The 19,399-nt window shown below is 43.5% G+C and overlaps 1 protein-coding gene across 3 annotated transcripts in view; it reads right to left on the bottom strand.

The window, feature by feature from the left end:
• Positions 1–19,399, bottom strand: part of RBM39 (RNA binding motif protein 39) — a 229,584-nt gene that overhangs the window by 50,791 nt on the left and 159,394 nt on the right. For all 3 annotated transcript variants that reach the window (XM_030211135.1, XM_030211138.1, XM_030211136.1), the window contains one exon: positions 9,656–9,721. In XM_030211135.1, coding sequence (XP_030066995.1) covers positions 9,656–9,721 — 66 coding nt within the window. The remainder of the gene's footprint in view (positions 1–9,655; positions 9,722–19,399) is intronic.

The following is a 19,399-nucleotide window of genomic DNA, read 5'->3' as shown; positions in this document are numbered from 1 at the left end:
CAGCTGTGGGGAAAAAAAAAAAAACTTAAGAAAATAATACTGTTTGGGGCTTTAACGTGCCATTTTTCTCTCTCAGAATTATTTTCTCCGTTTCCTTGCGTTTTGGGCAGCTGGTTAAAAATAAAAAAGAGGCACGAAGCGTGGTTCCTCGGCCGGGCACAGCTCCGCCATGCAGGGGAGGCTAGCGCATGTTTTCTCAATCCTGGTCCGGTCCGGAGGGACGCTAAGGAAAGTGACTTTGTATACCTATAATAACATTTGTTATGTGAACAACAGGATCCTAAAGCCACACATTCTTGCCCAACCTAATGACAGGAGGCTGATCTCGTGGGCTACTGCACAGCCATAGCTCTGACATTATGAGCCTATGACCCTCCAGAGGCAACCCAGTCTGGTCATAAGTGAAGGAAATGCAGTCTGCTAGCTAATTAGAAGGAGTGTGTTTGCCAATGGCAGCCTCCATCCGGTTTGGGTTAAAACATAAAAATCTGGGTGGACTTGAGTACATCCCAGATAGAAGACCAAGGCTTTCTTGCAGTCCAAAGTGGGCAGTGTGCTTTCACCTTTATGGGCATGAGTTTTGGGGGAAAAATGCTGGTAGAACAATTGACTGGTTAAGATGTATTCTAACTCTACCTTATCGTATTTATTTAAAATCTTTATATACCCTCTTGGGAAATCCCAGTCAAGATGGTGTACAAAAAAAAAAATCACATAAAAACAGAAAACCACAATTAAAAACTGAAATATTGAATCCCATTAAGTAGATGGGAAGAGATTGTTTTAATCCTTTTTTAAACATTAATAAAGGAATACTTTATTTTTAAAAAACCTTTCAGGTAACTTGTTCCACCATTCTACCACCTTTATTCCAAAGCTTCTGTCTGCCAAGTCTTTTTCCATCACTTCTTTACCAGGATACATTAGCCAGTTTTTTTTGCATTGATCTTAAAGGTTGATTGAGAACATACGGATGTAACTGTTTATATAATAACTTAAGTGTCTGGTTTTTCAACAGTGTAAAAGTCATTACTACTAATTTAAAAATACAACTTTCTCTAATTGGTATGCATGTTACTACTACTACTAATAGCATTTATATAGCGCTATCAGACGCACACAGCGCTGAACATTTGACATAGTGAGTCCCTGCTCAAAGAGCTTACAATCTAGGTAAAACAAGACAGACAAGACATTACGGCCAAGTGAATTGCAGGGTAAAGAGGAATAGGGGAGGAGGAGGGCAAATGAGTAGCGGCTAGGAGCCAAAGGCAGAAGTGAAAAGGTGAGCCTTCAGCATAGATTTAAAAACAGGTAGCGATGGAGCTAGACGTATGGGCTCGGGAAGACGGTTCCAGGCATAAGGTGCAGCAAGATAAAAGGAACGAAGTCTGGAGTTAGCGGTGGAGGAGAACGGGGATGACAAGAGAGACTTGCTCAGAGAGAGGAGTTCACGGGGAAGAATGTAGGGAGAAATGAGAGAGAAGAGGTAACGAGGGGTCATAGAGTGGATGCATTTAAAGGTCAGTAAGAGAAGTTTGAACTGTATACGGAAGTGGACAGGGAGCCAGTGAAGGGACTTGAGAAATGGGCTAGTGTGGGCATAGCGATTCTGGCGGAAAATAAGTCGAGCTGCAGAATTCTGGACAGATTGGAGAGGAGAAAGATGATTGAGCGGAAGACCAGTGAGAAGTAAATTGCAATAGTCCAAGCGAGAAGTAACAAGGGTGTGAATAAGGGTTTTGGTGGCGTGTTCAGAAAGGAAGGGGCAAATTTTACTAATGTTGAAGATAAAGAAGCGACAAGTTTTGGCGATTTGTCGAATATGAGCAGAGAAGGAAAGAGAAGAGTCGAAGATGACTCCAAGGTTGCGAGCCGAAGGGACAGGGAAGATATGAGAGCCATTAAAGGAGATAGAGAATGGAGGAAGAGGGGAGGAGGGTTTAGGGGGAAAGATGAGAAGTTCAGTTTTAGCCATGTTTAATTTGAGATGGCGTTGAGACATCCAGGCAGCAATGTCAGACATGTTAGGAAGAAACTTACAATATGTACACAGGACCACACTATTTATGTAAAACTCTATATATGGTAGATCAGCTACTAAGGCCTGCAGTTCACTGACATTGTGGGCTGAAGTCATCGCTATAAAAAAAAAAGAAACTTTCAGGTCAGCTACTTCAGGTTTGCAGAAATCTAATGTCTCAAAAAGAAATTTCATCAGCTGAATTAAAAAGATGCTGAGGTTCCATGAGACTGTAAGAGCCATAATGGGAGGCTTCAACGAAGCAAGACAGACATAAAGCTAAATAAAAGGAGAGTTAAGTTTACTTTCTAGTGGAAAGCACCAATTGTACAGTAAACCCTAATAGAACTGGCCTTGAGACCTGACAGACAAGCCTAGAAGGTATTCAAGCAGCTTTTTTTGTAAGACAGGAAAACAGATCTAAGGCCTTGCCCTCACACCGGACAAAAGATCTCTTCCATTTAAAACTTAAAACTTTATTAGCTTCTAGTGGAAGCTCTTCTGGAAGTCAAAAAGATTTGGGAGACACAGTTGGGCAAGTTGAGTGAATCAACTGCTACTCTCAACATCGAATCTGGGAGAGATTTATGCCTCTCGTGTGGTGGGCAGAGATCTCAAGGGAGATCAGCAGGCCCATCCTCCTAAAAGACGAGTTCTATTTCAGATATGAAGGTGCACTCAGACTAACACAAAAGTACTCTGGAGCAGAGGTTTGTCTCTGCCTGCCTCAAGCAACTGACCTCCTAGTCAGTCCTGGACATGTAACGGCATGGCGACAGGGATCTTCTGTGCACTGGGGAAGCTTCCTCCCCCAATAGGCTAAAAACACCATTGTCCTGCAAGCAGTGAATGTGTTTCAAGTATCAGTTGCACCGCCTCAAGCTCTGGCATCAATGCACTCAAAGAAATAGCTTTATGTCAGGCAAAAAAGCCCACCAATACGAACTTCAAATTTCTTACGAGCTGCTCCTTGAAGGCTGCCATTGATAAAGACTGGGTCAATACAGTCAGAGTGGTCACCTCCCCTCAAAGCTTTGAGGTTATTCAAAGATACATCTCAGCTTCTTGGAGCTATCACACCCTCTTCAATGCCAAGGAAGATGAGTGGTCCTAATGTTGTGGGTGCTTAAAGGCACCAGCAACCTCAATGCTCTCAGCACCATGCTTCAAAGGAAATCCATGGCCTGTGCCAGATGTTTGGCATCTTTGTCCACCTGCGCCATTGAGGACAAGGACGAATCCATCCTGTTTACCAGGAGAAGCTCAGAGGATGACTGACCCCAATGAGTTCTACCAATTCTTGATGTCAAGAGTGATCAATACACATTCAATGCCAATGCACCCCCAGTATTCCATGAAGCTCCCGGAGACCTATGCTTCTGATGCCAATGTCAATGTACCAGACTTAAGGTTTTCACCTTTTCTACTGACCGTTGATTCTTCTTTTTGCTGTTAATTAACATAAGAGGAGGAATAATAATAATTATTATTAACATTTGTATAGCGCTACCAGATGCACACAGCGCTGAACACTTGACACAGAGAGACAGTCCCTGCTCAATACAGCTTACAATCTAAAAAAAATGATTGGGTCTCAGACATTACAGGCACCAGTTATGAGTATCTGTGATGGATATGGTCTTTACACTTTTTAAAGCCACTGGGAACATTCTTCTGGTTTGTCAGAAAAAATAGCTGCAGTGAAATCAAATGCCTCAATTTAGAAAAATGTACCTGACCAGGTGCCTAAGGCCTAAATATGAACTAAACGAGCCACAGAATAGACTTGAGGAGGTTCAGAGGAAGGCAAAAAATGGTACAGGGTTTTTGCCATGTGAGAAGAGACTAGAGAACTTGAATATGTATATGCTAGAGAAAAGGAGGGAGAGAGGTGATACGACAAACACTGAAGTACTTGAAAGGTATTGATATTCAAACAAACCTCTTACAGAGACGTAGGGGCGGTAGAACTAGAGGACATAAATGGAGGTTGTAGGGAAGCAGACTTGGGAGCAACATCAGGAAATACTTTTTCAGAGAGAGGGTAGTGGATGCCTGGAACACTCTTCCAGGAGAGGTGGTAGAGTCAAAAACGGTAAGCAAATTAAAAAATACAAGGAACAGATACAGGAGATGCCTAAATAGAAATAGAATGGAAACACAACATGCTGTTGAGGTGTTATCTTCGTTAAGAGTAGTAGGAACGGAGACCGATGTCAGACAGACTTCAATGGCATGTGTCCCAAAAAATGGCAAAAGACAGGGGAAGCTTCAGCAACTCCAGTGTTGTAGATCACTGTCACATGCTGCAAGTGAAGGTACTGTGCAGCTCAGGGGGGAGGGAATACATCTTGACTGGAAAGTTGAATATTGTCAGAAATAACTGGGAGTGATATACGTTTATAACCAAGACTCCATCATGCTTGGCATGATGGAGACTTGACCACCAGCGTTTAAAGCATGGATCCTACTAATTTTTTGTGAGTCTTTCCTTATTGTCTAACAAAGGCTTAACATTCAGAGACTAAGTCCAAAACCAACCAAACCTGTCTCTTCAGGAAACCAAACTAACCAAAACCACTGACAACTCCTGGGCAGGTCTTGTGCTAGTCTGGAGGGGCCAAAAGAAGGCAAATTAGCAGGTAAGATCTAATTTACCCTTCCACAGCGTCCCTCCAGACTGGCACAAATGGGAAGTACCAAAGCAGTGACCATTAAGGGAGGGACCCTCTAAGCCCCGCCTCTAAGACTCTTGCCCTGAAAATCGCATCCTGCCTCACTTGGACATCTAAGCTATGACAACTTGAAAAGGAATGCAATTTACAAATCTCCAGAGAGGGAACAAAAGCACACACTGTCCAAGAGGCTACCAGGCCCCTAGTAGAATGTGCCTTCAGCTGGTTTGCCTCTAAGAACGTAAGTCGAGGCCACAGTCTCCTTCACCCGTCAAGCAATCCTAGCTTTCGAAAGCTTCACCTAGACAATGACCACCAACCAGGACAACTTGTCTGATTGACACAACTCCTGGATGGAACGCAAGTAAGAACAAAGCGCTCTCTGAATGTCCAACCAATATAACCATCTTGGGAAGAAAGGAAGGTACCGGCCACAGAACCACCTTTTCCTTGGAGAACAAAATGAAAGGCTCTGTAGACGAAACCACCTGCAACTCAGAAAGTTGCCTCGCCGAAGAAATAGCCACGATGAAAACAAACAGTCTTCAAGGTAAGATCCTTCAATGAGCAAAGGGCTCAAAAGGGAGCCAAGACCAGGGTATCTAACACAATATTAAGATCCCAGGAAGGAACTGTAGGCCTCCTCAGAGGATGACTCGACACACTCCTCTCAAAAAACAGACCACATCTGGATGAGATGCAAAGGCATTGCCTTTGACCAAACCACTAAAAGACGGCAAGGCCACCACCTGCACCTTCAGTGAAACAAAGGCCAGACCTTTGCCCACGTCATCCTGTGAGAATTTCAGTAACTGCAGCACCGAAGATCTCAAGGGCAGAATCCGACAATCGTCACACCAAGCCTTGAAGATCTGCCACATATGGACATACGCCAACGGACTAGATCTCTTCCTGGAATGCAAGTGTGCTGCAATAACCTTATCCAAAAATCCACGCTTCCTTGGCCACACCCTCTCAAGAGCCAACCCATAAGACAGAATGGAGCCCGGTAGGCCATCACCACTAGACCCTGATGCAACAGATCTAACCAGCTCTGGCAGCCAAAACAGATGGTCCACCACCAACCACGCAAGGTTGCCATGCCACGGCCTCCAGGGCCAATTTGGAGCCACCAGCACTACCAAGCTGGCATGGAATGCAACCTTTGACTAACTCTGCCCATTAAAGGCCAGGGAGGGAACATGTACAGAAGACCAGAGGGCCACCTCTGGGCTACAGCATCGATGGCACCCTGACCAACCGTCTTTGACTGAAGTAACCGGGAAACTGAGCATTTGAAAACATCGCCATAATGACCATGACAGGTAGACCCCACTTGCTCACAACCAGAACGAACACCCCGTGACACAAAGTCCATTCTCCTGGGTCCAGCACTGTCCTAATTAGGAAACCCACCTGAACATTGTCTACTCCCACCACTGAACCGCCGACAAATCCACCAGATGATGTCTGCCCAGAGAAGGAGAGCTGCCTCCTCCACCAGGAGCCAACTCTTGGTGCCCCCTTGCCGATTCACATAAATCACCACTTTAGTATTGTCCAAGAGAACCCAAACTGGCTGGCCCACAAGCAAGTTCCGAAACGACAGCAAAGACTGCCAAACTGCTCATGTTTCCAGCCCGTTGATCAACCACCAGCCCTGAGTCACCTGGTTCTGACAATGAGCTCTCCAGCCCAAGACTGGCATCTGTCATCACTACTGTTCACTGCGGAGGGTTCAAACTGTTTGCTCTTGAAAGACTGCTGTCCTGCGACCACCACTGCAAACTGTGTCTTACTCTTTCCCCCCCCCCCCCCCCCCCCCCCCCGAGGAGCAGCCAGCCTCCAAGGACTGGGACTGAGGGGTTCATCTGGACAGCAAGGCCACCTGCAACAGTCTCATATGAGAGCGGGCCCAAGGCACCGTCTCCAAAGAGGCCACCATGGAACCCAGTACCTGTAAGTAATCCTCGGCCTGTGGGTTGTGACCCGGAACTCGAGACTGCAACTTATGTATCCGAGCATCAAGCAGAAACCCAGAAGGGTGTTGAATCAAGCTCCCAGGTACTCAAGGGCCTGCGACGGGACCAGATGACTATTCGCTGCATGGACGACCCGACCCAGTGACTGCAACAGCTGAACCACCTGGGCCGTGACTCTGCTGCTCTCCTGAGTGTATTTCGATCAAATCAACCAATCGTCCATAATTCTGTCTTTCTGCCATGGAAAGGGTGTGTGGCGCCATCGTCAGACCAAAAGAGACTGAACAGAATTGATAATGCCTGCCCAAAACAGCAAAGTGAAGGAAACACCCTGCCGAATGGGAATATGTAGATATGCTTCCATGACATCCAGCGGTGAGAAAGTCCCCGGGCTGCACCATGTTAACGACTGACCAACGGGCCTAATTCACCCCCTTCAGGTCTAAGATGGGCCAGAAGGAACCTTCCTTTTTTGGGCACGATGAAAGAAATGGAATAATGATCTGAACATCTGTCCTTGTCCACAACTGGCAGCACCCCATGCAGCCGGAGCAATCTGTCTAGAGTCTCCCTGACCACCCTCACCTTCCAGTAAGCTCGACAGGGAGACTCTAGAAAAAGATCCAGCAGAAGACAAGCAAATGCTCAAACCACCTCCAGTGCCCACTGATCCATGGTAATCTGGGCCCATCTCTAGTAAGACTCCTGTAACTGTGCACCCACTGGAACTGAAGACTGGACCCCGCCACCTTCACTGGGCAGCTCAGCCAGGCTGCTAAGCAAACTCAGAATCCCAGCCTCTTCCATGGCAGCCCAAAAGGACGGAGTTCTTTAGAAAAAACGACTACATTGTGCTCCACCACCCCTTCGAGGTTGATACCTTCTGGCATCCCGAAAATGACCTCTTGCTAAAACTCCTCTACCAGCTATCCTGGACTTGTCCTCAGACAGAGGAGCCTTCATCTCACCAAACTCTTAAACAACTTATCCAACTCATCATAAGTACAAAAGTATTGCCATACTGTACGTTTGGGAAGCTTGCCAGCAAATTCCCCAGAAAGGTGTGAAGGAGGGACCTAGCCTCCCAGGTGCAACACTCCCAGGGCTAGAGAGGCCCCGCGGACCACAACCCCAGTCTACTGCAGGAACAGCTCACAGCTCTGAGAGGGACACCACTAAAGCCTTGTTGATTGCTTTTTTTTTCTTTTTAAATATTAAACACCTAACACTGGCTTAACACATCCATCATCTGCTGGAGACTCACAACAACTGGCTTCTGGGGACAGCACATCGTGATTATAGGTAGTCTCAGAAGTCAGTGATTCTCAGTTTCCATCTGGTGGTGGGAGTGCATAACCCATCTGTGCCAGTCTGGAGGGACGCTATGAAAAAGGAAGTTTATAAATGTCCCCATCTGGCAGACAGGACAGGACTTACACATTTTGATGTAGGCTGAGAGGAGCAGAGAAAGGTGTAACAGACTTACTCTGCAAAAAAATGGCAACTTGCTCAGTCCTGCGCGACAGCAGCAGGCAGAAAGACATGCACATATGCACAGTGCAACATTCTAAAAAGTTGTAAACAAGTTGGAGAGCATTCCTGTGCAGATGACATCACCCACATTTAAGACTATTATATACTGCCTGTTCTATGAGAAATATTTAGATGAACCAAGGTTCATAATAATTTTTCTCAATTAAAGTATCTAGCTATTAGATCATTAAACATAATACACAATTTGATTAAAATATCAACAAGGTAGCCTAATGGTTAGAGCAGAGGGTTCAGATTTAGGGAAGCCAGGTCCAAATCCCACTGCTGCTCCTTATGATTTTGGGCAAGTCACTTAATCCTCCACTGCCTCAGATACAGATTTAGATTGTAAGCCCTCCAGTGACAGAAAATACCTACTGTACCTGGTATAGCTCACCTTGAGCTAGTAAATACATGAACCAAAAAAAAAAAATCCCTTGGAGAAAAGATAACAGAATAGTAGAGGTTTATAAAATCATGAATGGGGTAGAACAACAAAACAGGGAATAGTTATTTAGTAAGTAATATTGTAGAAGGGCAGTCAGTTAAAGTTTACCTCTTTGCTGATAATACCAAAATCTGAAATAGGGTAGATACCCTAGAAGGTATAGAGAACATGAGGATCTGGCAAAACTTGGAGTAGTCTAGCATTCGGGGGTAAAGTACTTCTGTGCACAAAAAAGTGGTTCCTGGAGGTCATCATATATGATGTTCATAAGGTGGTCAAACAGAAAAGGTGATGGCAAACAAACAGAAAGAAGCTAGGCTGTTTAGGGTGTTTTCAGTGAATGGTCAGTAGAATAAAGGTGACAGTATGGCATCTAGTTCTGGAGATCAAACCTTCAAGGCTTAAACAGGATGGAGCCAATCCAGAAGGTGGCTAATAAAATGGTAAGTAGTTTTCATCATCAAGCATATGGGGGTACAAAGATCTCAATATGCATACTTTGGAAGAAAGGCCGGAGAGGAGGAGATATGAGATCTCTAAATATCTCCGTGGTATAAATGCTCAGGAAGTGGATCTCTTTCAATATAAGGAAAGCTCTGGAATATGGGGCATAGAAAAGTGATGAAAGGGATAGATTCAGGAGCAATCTAAGAAAATATTTCCTTACAGAAAGGGTGGTGGATGTATGGAACAGCCTACCGGCAGAAATGGTGAAGACGTAGACAGTACCTAAATTCATGGGAAGAATTAGACAAGCACAGAAGATCTCCAAGGCAGAGAAAGGGGTTGTAGATTTTAATGGCTGCTATGGATGGGCAGACTAATATGGTCTTTATCTGCTGTCACTTTCTGTTTCTACTTCTCCCTAAATTAATTAAATTTCAAACACATACCATGCTACACACCCTGGATTCACAAGTTTGGTTTCACAAAGAACAGATCTGTATAGTCCATATCCTAGTATGACTAAAAATGAACTGTTTAATTAACTTACTGTAATGAATCCATATCCTTTGGACCGGCCAGTTTCACTGTCCATCATCAGCTGAATGCTTTCAATCTAAGGATTGTGCATATAAGAGAACAATTATTACATAATAAGATTAAATATATAAACAAACAGCAGGAAAGTTAAAATTGAAATACTGCTAATCTTCATCCCCCAGAAACTGTTTAAAATCTTTCAAAATTAGCATTAAAGTTTTAAATTGATACAGGTGTAAATTTCTACTTGGTTTGCAAACGTCAGGTTTTGAGGATATCCACAATAAATATTCAAAAGAGAGATTTGCATGCAGTTGAGGTGGTGAATGCAAATCTCTCATGCATATTCATTGCGGATATCCTGAAAACCTGACTGGCAGGGTGTTCCCCTAGTGGGAACCTCTGCTCTAGGAGTTTTTCCCCTAATAAATGATTATCTGCATATCCTTAGACGAAAACAAAAGATTTTACAAAACACACAGGTGTAGTTTGTCCTTTTCTTTGGACCGGGGGGGGGGGGGGGGGGGGAAGAATACGACAACAACAGATAAGCGCATTGATTAGTTGCTGTGCTGCTGAGAGGAAAGAATACAAGTCAGCCTGACCACTATTGTGTGGGCAGGCCACTTATGGACTATTGTAGAGAACAATGAACTCATTACACTGATAAACTCATACCACTGCAGCTTTGTCAGCACTCAGTATGAGGAAACAGACACGGTTCCATATTATACCATGCACATGAAGTGAGGCCTGTCCAAGCACTCTCAGGACAGAGACCAGGTCTGGAAACATGGACCTACGACTCTGCTGCCATCCTCTTCAGCAGCTTGGACCCTGCATTCCACAGATACCTACTATCTCTCATCACTATGAACACTGTAACGTGATGTAAAAAGCTTGAGTTCCCATGTTGCCTACTGAACTCAGCTGCAGTCAGAGAGACACAGCACCCAGGGTGTGACCTTGAGTGGAGAAGTAGTCTAGTGGTTAGTGCAGCAGACTGATTCCGGGGAACTGGGTTCGATTCCCACTGCAGCTCCTTGTGACTCTGGGCAAGTCACTTAACTCCATTGTCCCAGGTACAAATAAGTACCTGTATACACCATGTAAACCACTCAATGTAGTTGCAAAAAAACACAGACTATATCAAGACCTGTTTCCCTTTTTTTTTTAATTGCATTTAAAATAAATTTATAAGTAAATTCACAAGCATATCACTTGAAATAGAAAAGGGAAAGCATTGCTATAAGAAACACAATATTAAATTCAAATTATACAGGAAATATCCACCTGAGACCCCAATGGGAGAATTCTAGAACAATTAAAGCAGAGAACAAAAGGAGAAAAAGACCTCTACATATAAGAAAAGAAGGAAAATGAAGAAATTGCTGAAATAAATCATTAACAAGATGGTATACCAACATTAAGCAGACTCTATGGGTGAAGAAATAGCATGAGGAATTAGAACAGACCTAGCATCCAAAACATTTTGCAGATGCAATGGAACAACAAAAACAAATTCTGCCTAAAATTTAACTATACATTTGCAAGAAAATAATGTTACGCCTATTTTGCTTAAAGTGGAAGTACAGTCACAATACCATATACCTATCAAATTCAGAGGCGAAACTTACAATCAAAGTTGCCTTAGTTGACATAATAGCCAGAGCTTTACAAAAAGCCTGTTAAATCCAAACTGGCTGACTTGATCTCTCTCCCACCTTCTATATTCAAAGCAACATAGAAAACTCTAGTCAGAAGAGGGGAAGCTTCTTTCAGTATTTACAACACTTCTCCTAAATTTTAACCATAGCCATTGCTGCTATCACTGGTGATTTAGAAGATTCAAACACTGAGGAAAGACTAAAGTGGCTAGGACTCTTCAGCTTGGAGAAGAAACAGCTGAGGGGAGATATAATAGAGGTCTATAAAATCCGAAGGGTCCAATGCACAAAAGTCCCCAGAATGAACCATGTGCTAGTTCCACCACGGTAAAAATTACAGAGTTGGAAATGGCGGGTGATTCACTTTTAAAAAATTTAAAAAATCACTAAGCCCTGCACATGCCCAGAACACAACTCATCAGGAAGCCCGAAGGGGTGTGGTGCACAAACGTTGGGAAGGTGGCAAGTTCTATTTTCAGGGCTGAACAATCTCAGGACAGCAAAGCCACTGCTATACACGGCTCTCACATACGGCTTTATTGTGTGTGTTGGAGCTCCCTCCCCGGTGTGGACAAGAAGCCAGAAGGTAGCAACGCTACACTGGGGGGACCACACAGCCCAGTCCACTCCCTCTTTTCACAGGCAGGTGGAGGAATAGCCAGCAGCAGAGCTCCCAGCAGCGGCTCCCCGCTTTCTTTAGCACTGCAAATTGCAGTCACAGATGGCTGAGAGATTATCTTCCACATTCCCTGGCTATGGGCAGTGGCAGCGGACCTGCGCAAGAGGCCCACAAGCTGGAGTGAAGTAGTGCATGCAGTGTTGGCAAAAACCTGAAGGAAAGTCATGCTACGACTGCTCCAGACCTCCTCTAAAATTTCCCTCGGTAAAGGTAGGCAGGCCTTTCTGTGCATCGCTCGTAAACGGCTGTGCACCCCATCAGAATGCCCATTTAAGTACTAATCAGCTCGTTTGAATAGATTTGCATGCGATTCCTGTTGGCTGCCAACTGTGGATGGAAAAAAGCTTGCAGAACTCCTTTGTGCATCTCCTGATGAATAAAGTGCTAGCCCAGTAAGTTTTGTGCATTGGCCTCGGTGGAGTGGAACGGGTAGACATGAATCATTCTTTCCAAAAATACTAGGACTAGGGGGAACGCAATGAAGCTACTAAGTAGTAAATTTAAAACAAACTGAAGAAAACATGTCTTCACTCAGCGAGTAATTAATCTCTGGAATTTGTTGCTAGAGAATGTGGTAAAAGAAGATAGCTTAGCAGGGTTTAAAAAAAAAAAGGTCTGTATGGTTTCCTAAAAGAAAGTCCATAAGCCATTATTAAAATGGACTTGGGAAAATCCACTGCTTATTCCTAGGATAAGCAGCATAAAATCTGCTTTGCTGCTCAGAAGTACATAAGTATTGCCATAATGGGAAAGACCAAAGGTCCATCAGGCCCAGCATCCTGTTTCCAATAGTGACCAATCTAGGTCACAAATACCTTGGCAAGATCCCAAAAAAGTTCAAAACATTCTATACTGCTTATCCCAGAAATAGTAGATTTTCCCCAAGTCCATTTAATAATGGTGTATGGACTTTCTTTTAGTAAACAATCCAAACTTTTTTAAAACACCACTAAGCTAACCGCCTTTACCACATTCTCTGGCAACGAATTCCAGAGTTTAAATTACAAGTTGAGTGAAGAAAAACAGATTTGTTTTAAATTTACTACATTGTAGCTTCATCGCTTGCCCCCTAGTCCTAGTAATTTTGGAAAGCGTAAATAGATGCTTCACATCTACCCATTCCACTCCACTCATTATTTTAGAGACGTCTATCATATCCCCCTCAGCTGCCTTTTCTCCAAGCTGAAGAGCCCTAACCGCTTTAGCCTTTCCTCATAGGGAAGTCGTCCCATCCCCTTTATCATTTTCGTCGCCCTTCTCTGCCTTTTCTCCAAGCTGAAGAGCCCTAACCGCTTTAGCCTTTCCTCATAGGGAAGTCGTCCCATCCCCTTTATCATTTTCGTCGCCCTTCTCTGCACCTTTTCTAATTCCACTATAGCCTTTTTGAGATATGGCAACCAGAACTGAACACAATATTCAAGGTGCGGTCGTACCATGGTGCGATACAAAGGCATTATAACACCCTCATTTTTGTTTTCCATTCCTTTCCTAATAATACCTAACATTCTATTTGCTTTCTTAGCTGCAGCAGCACACTGAGCAGAAGATTTCAATGTTGCATCAACGACGACACCTAGATCCCTTTCTTGGTCGGTGACTCCTAACGTGGAACCTTGCATGACGTAGCTATAATTCGGGTTCTTCTTTCCCACATGCATCACTTTGCACTTGCTCACATTAAACCTCAACTCCCATTTAGACGCCCAGTCTCCCAGTCTCCCAGTCTCGTACTGTCCTCTTGTAATTTTTCACAATCCTCCCGCGATTTAATGACTTTGAATAACTTTGTGTCATCAGCAAATTTAATTACCTCACTAGTTACTCCCATCTCTAGATCATCTCTATATATAAAAGGCACCACCAACGTTCTAAATGAAGCCTCCAGCCGGAAGTGTGAAGGGGGAGAGATATCCGGTTTGCCCATGAGTGTCTGCCCCGCCCTCGCTCTCTCTGTAACACAAACAGTGAAGGAAAACACAGCAAAGCACGAAATCAAATCGCTCTCTCTGTAACAGTAAAGGACTCAGAAGGGGGAGGGGAGAGAGGGCAGAAGCCCTCACTATCTCTGTAACACAAACACAGCACAGCAGGAAAGTTAACACTGAAGGACTCGACTCCGAGGGGGGAGGGGACAGAGAGGACAGACAGCACAGGGGAAGGGAGAGAGGGCAGAGACACACACACTCCCACATGCACACAGAAGAAAACCGTGCTAGCCCCTGTTTCATTTGCATCAGAAACGGGGCTTTTTTACTAGCTTATAAATATGTTAAAAAGCAGCGGTCCCAGCACAGACTCCTGGGGACCCCCACTAACTACCCTTCTCCATTGAGAATACTGACCATTTAACCCTACTCTCTGGTTTTTTGTTTTTTTTTAATCTTTTAACCAGTTTTTAATCCACAATAGAACACTACCTCCTATCCCATGACTCTCCAATTTCCTCTGGAGTCTTTCAAGAGGTACTTTGTCAAACGCCTTCTGAAAATCCAGATGCTCACCTTTATCCACATTTGTTCACCCCTTCAAAGAAATGCAGCAGATTGGTGAGGCAAGATTTCCCTTCACTAAATCCATGCTTTTGAATATGCTTTGTAATTTTGTTCTTTATAGTAGTCTCTACCATTTTGCCCAGCACCGACATCAGACTCACCGGTCTATAATTTCCCGGATCTCCTCTGGAACCTTTTTTAAAAATCTTGTGACCTGGATTGGCCACTGTTGAAAACAGAGTACTGAGCTTGATGGACCTTTGGTCTGTCCCAATGTGTCAACGATTCATTAACCATCTCCAGTTACTAATGTACTGTATTACCCTTAATCGGCAAGCTTAAACTCCATTTCTTCTAATCTTTCTGGCTGCTGATTTGTGAGCCCTTCGTGCTGTTTCATTTGGACCTGCTATGACATAGAACCCTCTATTTTATTCAGTCTTGCTAATAGCAAACATTCATTTCTCCAAATCCCTTCTCAAACCTCACCCAGATTAATAGTTTGTCCTCTTCCACCTCTATTTAAAGCTGATGAAGACATGCCTTCCCCAGAGCTGATACTGTACCTGGAGTAGTTTTGCCCAGAAGCCAGATCAAACTCTTTTAACAACTGGCTCCATTGTATTTATAACTTCTTGCCCTTCTGAGCACTCTTCCATCTTTTTTCCTCATTTTTGGTACTCCTTCTCTTCCCCTCCTCCTTCTTTGCACCTCTCTGTTCTCCCTACTAGTTCCTAGTAGCTGCTTCTCTCAGCACTCTCTCTTTTGCTCCCTTTCACTATCCTTCCCAGCACATTCTTGCTCCAACCTCAACTAATTCCAGTGCACTGTTCTTTCTCCCGTCCACTCCTTCCCGAGCATAGTCCTCAGTACTCATCCTAGTTCTTCTATCATTTATGTCCACTCCAGGCCCTGTTCTATCCATTCAAATCTTCTTCCTTACCATGGCTCCTCCTTACTGGCAGGCAATAGCAGCTACAACAGCATTAACAGGACTGACCATCTGTGCTGGTTATGTGCTGCAGGAGACTCAGAGCATCCCACCCCAACAGGACATACAGCTTTGGATGTTGGATTGTGTATGGCTACTTTCTGCTTCATTGCGGTCCATACATTTTCAATACTATTCAAATCTGGACAGTTGCCTGGCTAAGGTTCTATCAATTGTATCTGTTCAGAAGCTAGCCATGACTTAACAGCTTTTGTTCCATGACATGGGGCACCATTCTGCTGGAAATGGGTTATGTTGTGAATTAACAAAGTTTGGCAGTTTCTCCTTTAACTGTTTGAATGTTTTGATTTAATTTTAATTGCAATATTTTTCAGCATAATCCACAGCCCTGCTTGACCAGATCCTGATATTGTATCTCCAAGCATTAAACTTTGGTGCCTGTTTCACTGTGGGTATAAAAGGTCTCTATGTGTCTTTAGAAGCTGTAGAACTGAGTTAAAGTGTTGTCATCTGAAAACATTTGCTCCCATCTATCAGATGTCCACTTGCTCGTGCTTGTGACAGAAAGCGAGCTAATTTTTGATATTTTTTGCAGACAACTTTGTTTTTTTAGCAGACCGATAAGATCAAAATTCAGCATCAAGTAATCTCCTGCGTACTGTCCTACTGCTTGGTTTCTTCAGTGGACTACCTGTAATTCTCTCTCTGATAACACTTGAAGATGCTCTTGGGGAATGTTTAGCAGTCTTTTGGATCACATTGTCCATTTATACAACCGTAGCTCTTGCTCAACCTAAGCGTGCCCGAGACTGAAAACTGTTCAACTCTTCATTTTATCTGGCCTTTGTTGAATGAACAACTTTCAGCTTCTTTGCAATTGCTCTCGTTACCCTTTCTTTGTACAGAATTAAGATCTGTGCACATTTCCCTGGGGTAAGCTTTTCCTTACGTACCATGTTGCCGTACACAAACGAATCAAAACAAGACACCAAATATGTACAATATCACATAAGTAAACATTGTATAGATGCCTTAGATTTTCAACCTGTTGCACCTTCTAAACAAAATAGTGTATATTCAGTTTAACACAACAGATTTATTTTTACTCAACTCAGCATAACATTTTAATGCATCTTATTCTTTGTTATATTAAAGTTAATCAAACAACATTAATACAGTGGTCTAAGAGATCATTAAACCTCTATTATAGCTCAGAGCTATGACTGCTATCTATCCTTATACTAACAAAAGTTTGATTATAGAAAAAATTATGAAAAAACCCCAAATTCTTACCTAAGTGAAATGTATTAAAAAAAGATGGCTGAAGCCATTTAAAAAAATATTTAGCCTAAAACAAATAAGACTATGGCCCAAAGTAGCCCAAAACAATATTAGCAATCAAGAACCCAGTATGGTACAGCTGAAAACTGATGGTCGCAAATTTTTGGCCATGACTATGTGCCAGAGGAGAGCAAAATGTGCAGAGCCTGCAACTACACACGACCACAAAGGGTCAGCCATGTGCACATTGCTGGTCCTCTTAATGCTGCTGTAGCCTGCTGCTGCCCAACTGTAAGAAAGAGCCCTGCTAAGGACTAAGACAGGTGCTAGACTGGGAGGGGGTGAGAGAAGAAGAAAGAGGGTACGGTGGGGAGAATCCTTTTACCTGCAGCATTTGAGAGGTATTGACCTCCTCACACCCACAAAAAAAAACCTTCCTCCAGCTAAAATGCTTAACAAAAGGGGGAATGATGAATAGATGTATGTCCTATCTTCATTGATGGGTATTACAGATGACATCAGTACAAGCCATGCTAACACTGAATGCAGAGTCTGAAGACTCAGAACTTTCTTGGACTACCCCAGGGCCACCGAAAGACACAGCCAGGCCTGAGGCAGTACCAGCCCCCAACACTCAGGCCACCACCTCCTTATCTTCCTGTGTCTGCTCCTCTCTCGTCTTTCATCTCCTGCTCCTGTGTGCAGGTACCCAGGTTTCTGCGTTAACGCAAATCACCTGGGTCCTGCCACACAGGAGCAGAAAAGAGAGACCAGGAAGCAGGCAGGTAGGAAGAAGTTTCTGCTCCCTGGAAACCTTGCTGGCGCCAGGCTCCCCCTTAGAGGATTGGTAGGGTATGCCTTTTTAAACAGGTTGTTTTTAGTGTTTTCCGGAAGTTTAGGTGGTCGTTTGTAGTTTTCATGGCTTTTGGTAATTTGTTCCACAGGTGTGTGTTTATGTAGGAAAAACTGGATGCGTAAGTTGATTTGTATTTGAGTCCTTTGCAGCTTGGGTAGTGCAGATTTAGGTACGCTCGTGTTGATTCGGATGTGTTTCTAGTTGGTAGGTCGATCAAGTCTGTCATGTATCCCGGAGCTTCACTGTAGATAATTTTATGAACCAGAGTGCAGATTTTGAAAGCAATGTGTTCTTTGATTGGGAGCCAGTGTAGTTTTTCGTGAAGGGGTTTTGCACTTTCAAATCGTGTTTTTCCCGAAGATAAGCCTAGCTCCCGTGTTTTGAGCGGTCTGAAGTTTCTTTAAGGTTTGTTCTTTGCATCCCGCATAAATTCCATTGCAGTAGTCTACATGGCTTAGTACCATTGATTGTATCAGGTTACGAAATGCTCCCCTCAGGAAGAATTGTTTCACGCATTTGAGTTTCCACATTGAGTGGAACATTTCTTTGTTGTGGATGTCACTTGGCTCTCTAGTGTTGTTGCTGTCCATTGTAACGCAGAGGATTTTCAGGCCGTCAGATCGGGAGGGTATAATCTGGGGTATTGATAATTGTGGGATTATCCGCGCTGTGTAGGGATAAGAGAATGAGTCAGTGAGTTTTTTCTTTGTTTAGTTTTAGTTGAAATGTATTTGCCCAAGAGTCCATGATGTTCAAAGCTGATCTTGATTTCGTTGGTGATTTCTGTCAATTTAGATTTGTAAGGAATGAATACTGTGACATCGTCTGCATAGATGAAAGGGTTAAGGCCTTGGTTGGATAAGGACTTGGCTAGTGGGGTCATCATTAGGTTGAAGAGGATCGGTGATAGCAGTGATCCTTGTGGTACTCCGCAGTCTGCTTTCAACGGTGATGATATGTTTGAGTTTGATTTTACTTGATATGTTCTTGTGGTTAGGAAACCCTTGATCCAGCTAAAATTGTTTCCACCAATCCCAAACTTATTTAGTAATCTTAATAATATGTTATGGTTTACCATGTCGAATGCACTAGACATGTCGAATGGAGGAGGATGTTTTTGCCTATTGCTATTTCCTGCTTGAATTTGTCTAGGAGAGTGAGCAGTACTGTTTCTGTGCTGTGGAGGGGGCGAAAACCTGACTGTGATTTGTGTAATATTGAGAATTTGTTTCTGTAAGTTGTTTGGCTACCATGCTTTTCATCAGTTTGACTGACAATGGAATGAATGCTACTGGACGGTAGTTAGTGATTTCATTTGTTTTTTTTCTTGGTGTCTTTTGGTATCGGAGTGAGTAGGATATTGCCATTTTCCTTAGGGAAGAGACTTTGCTGAAGCATGTAGTTTAGGTGGGATGGGAGGTCTGCTATGAAGCGGTCAGGGGCGGATTTCATTAGGTAGTTGGGACAGGAGCCTAGTTTACAGCAAGTGTTGGAGAACCTGCTGATCGCCTGTGCAACTGCATCGACGGTAAGGAGGGCGAATTTTAACCAGGTTCGGTCAGCCGGGTATTCCCCAGTGGTTGGGTCCAACTCATGAAGGAAGATTTCAATGTCAGTGTTGTCCTGAGGTAGCGTGTTGCATAGGTTTGCAATTTTTTCATTGAAATACTTAGCAAGTTTGTCTGCAGATGGGATGTCTGTATTCGATATAGTGACCAAGTTGGTATCTAGGAGTTTGTTCACGAGTTGGTATAATTTCTTCATGTCTTTGTAATCTTTCCCTATTTTAGTTTTATAGTATGATCTTTTGGTCTAACTTATTGCGTA

The sequence above is a fragment of the Microcaecilia unicolor genome, chromosome 8 (genome assembly GCF_901765095.1).
Source record: "Microcaecilia unicolor chromosome 8, aMicUni1.1, whole genome shotgun sequence".
Classification (NCBI taxonomy): domain Eukaryota; kingdom Metazoa; phylum Chordata; class Amphibia; order Gymnophiona; family Siphonopidae; genus Microcaecilia; species Microcaecilia unicolor.
This window is presented reverse-complemented; position numbering and strand designations above follow the sequence as displayed.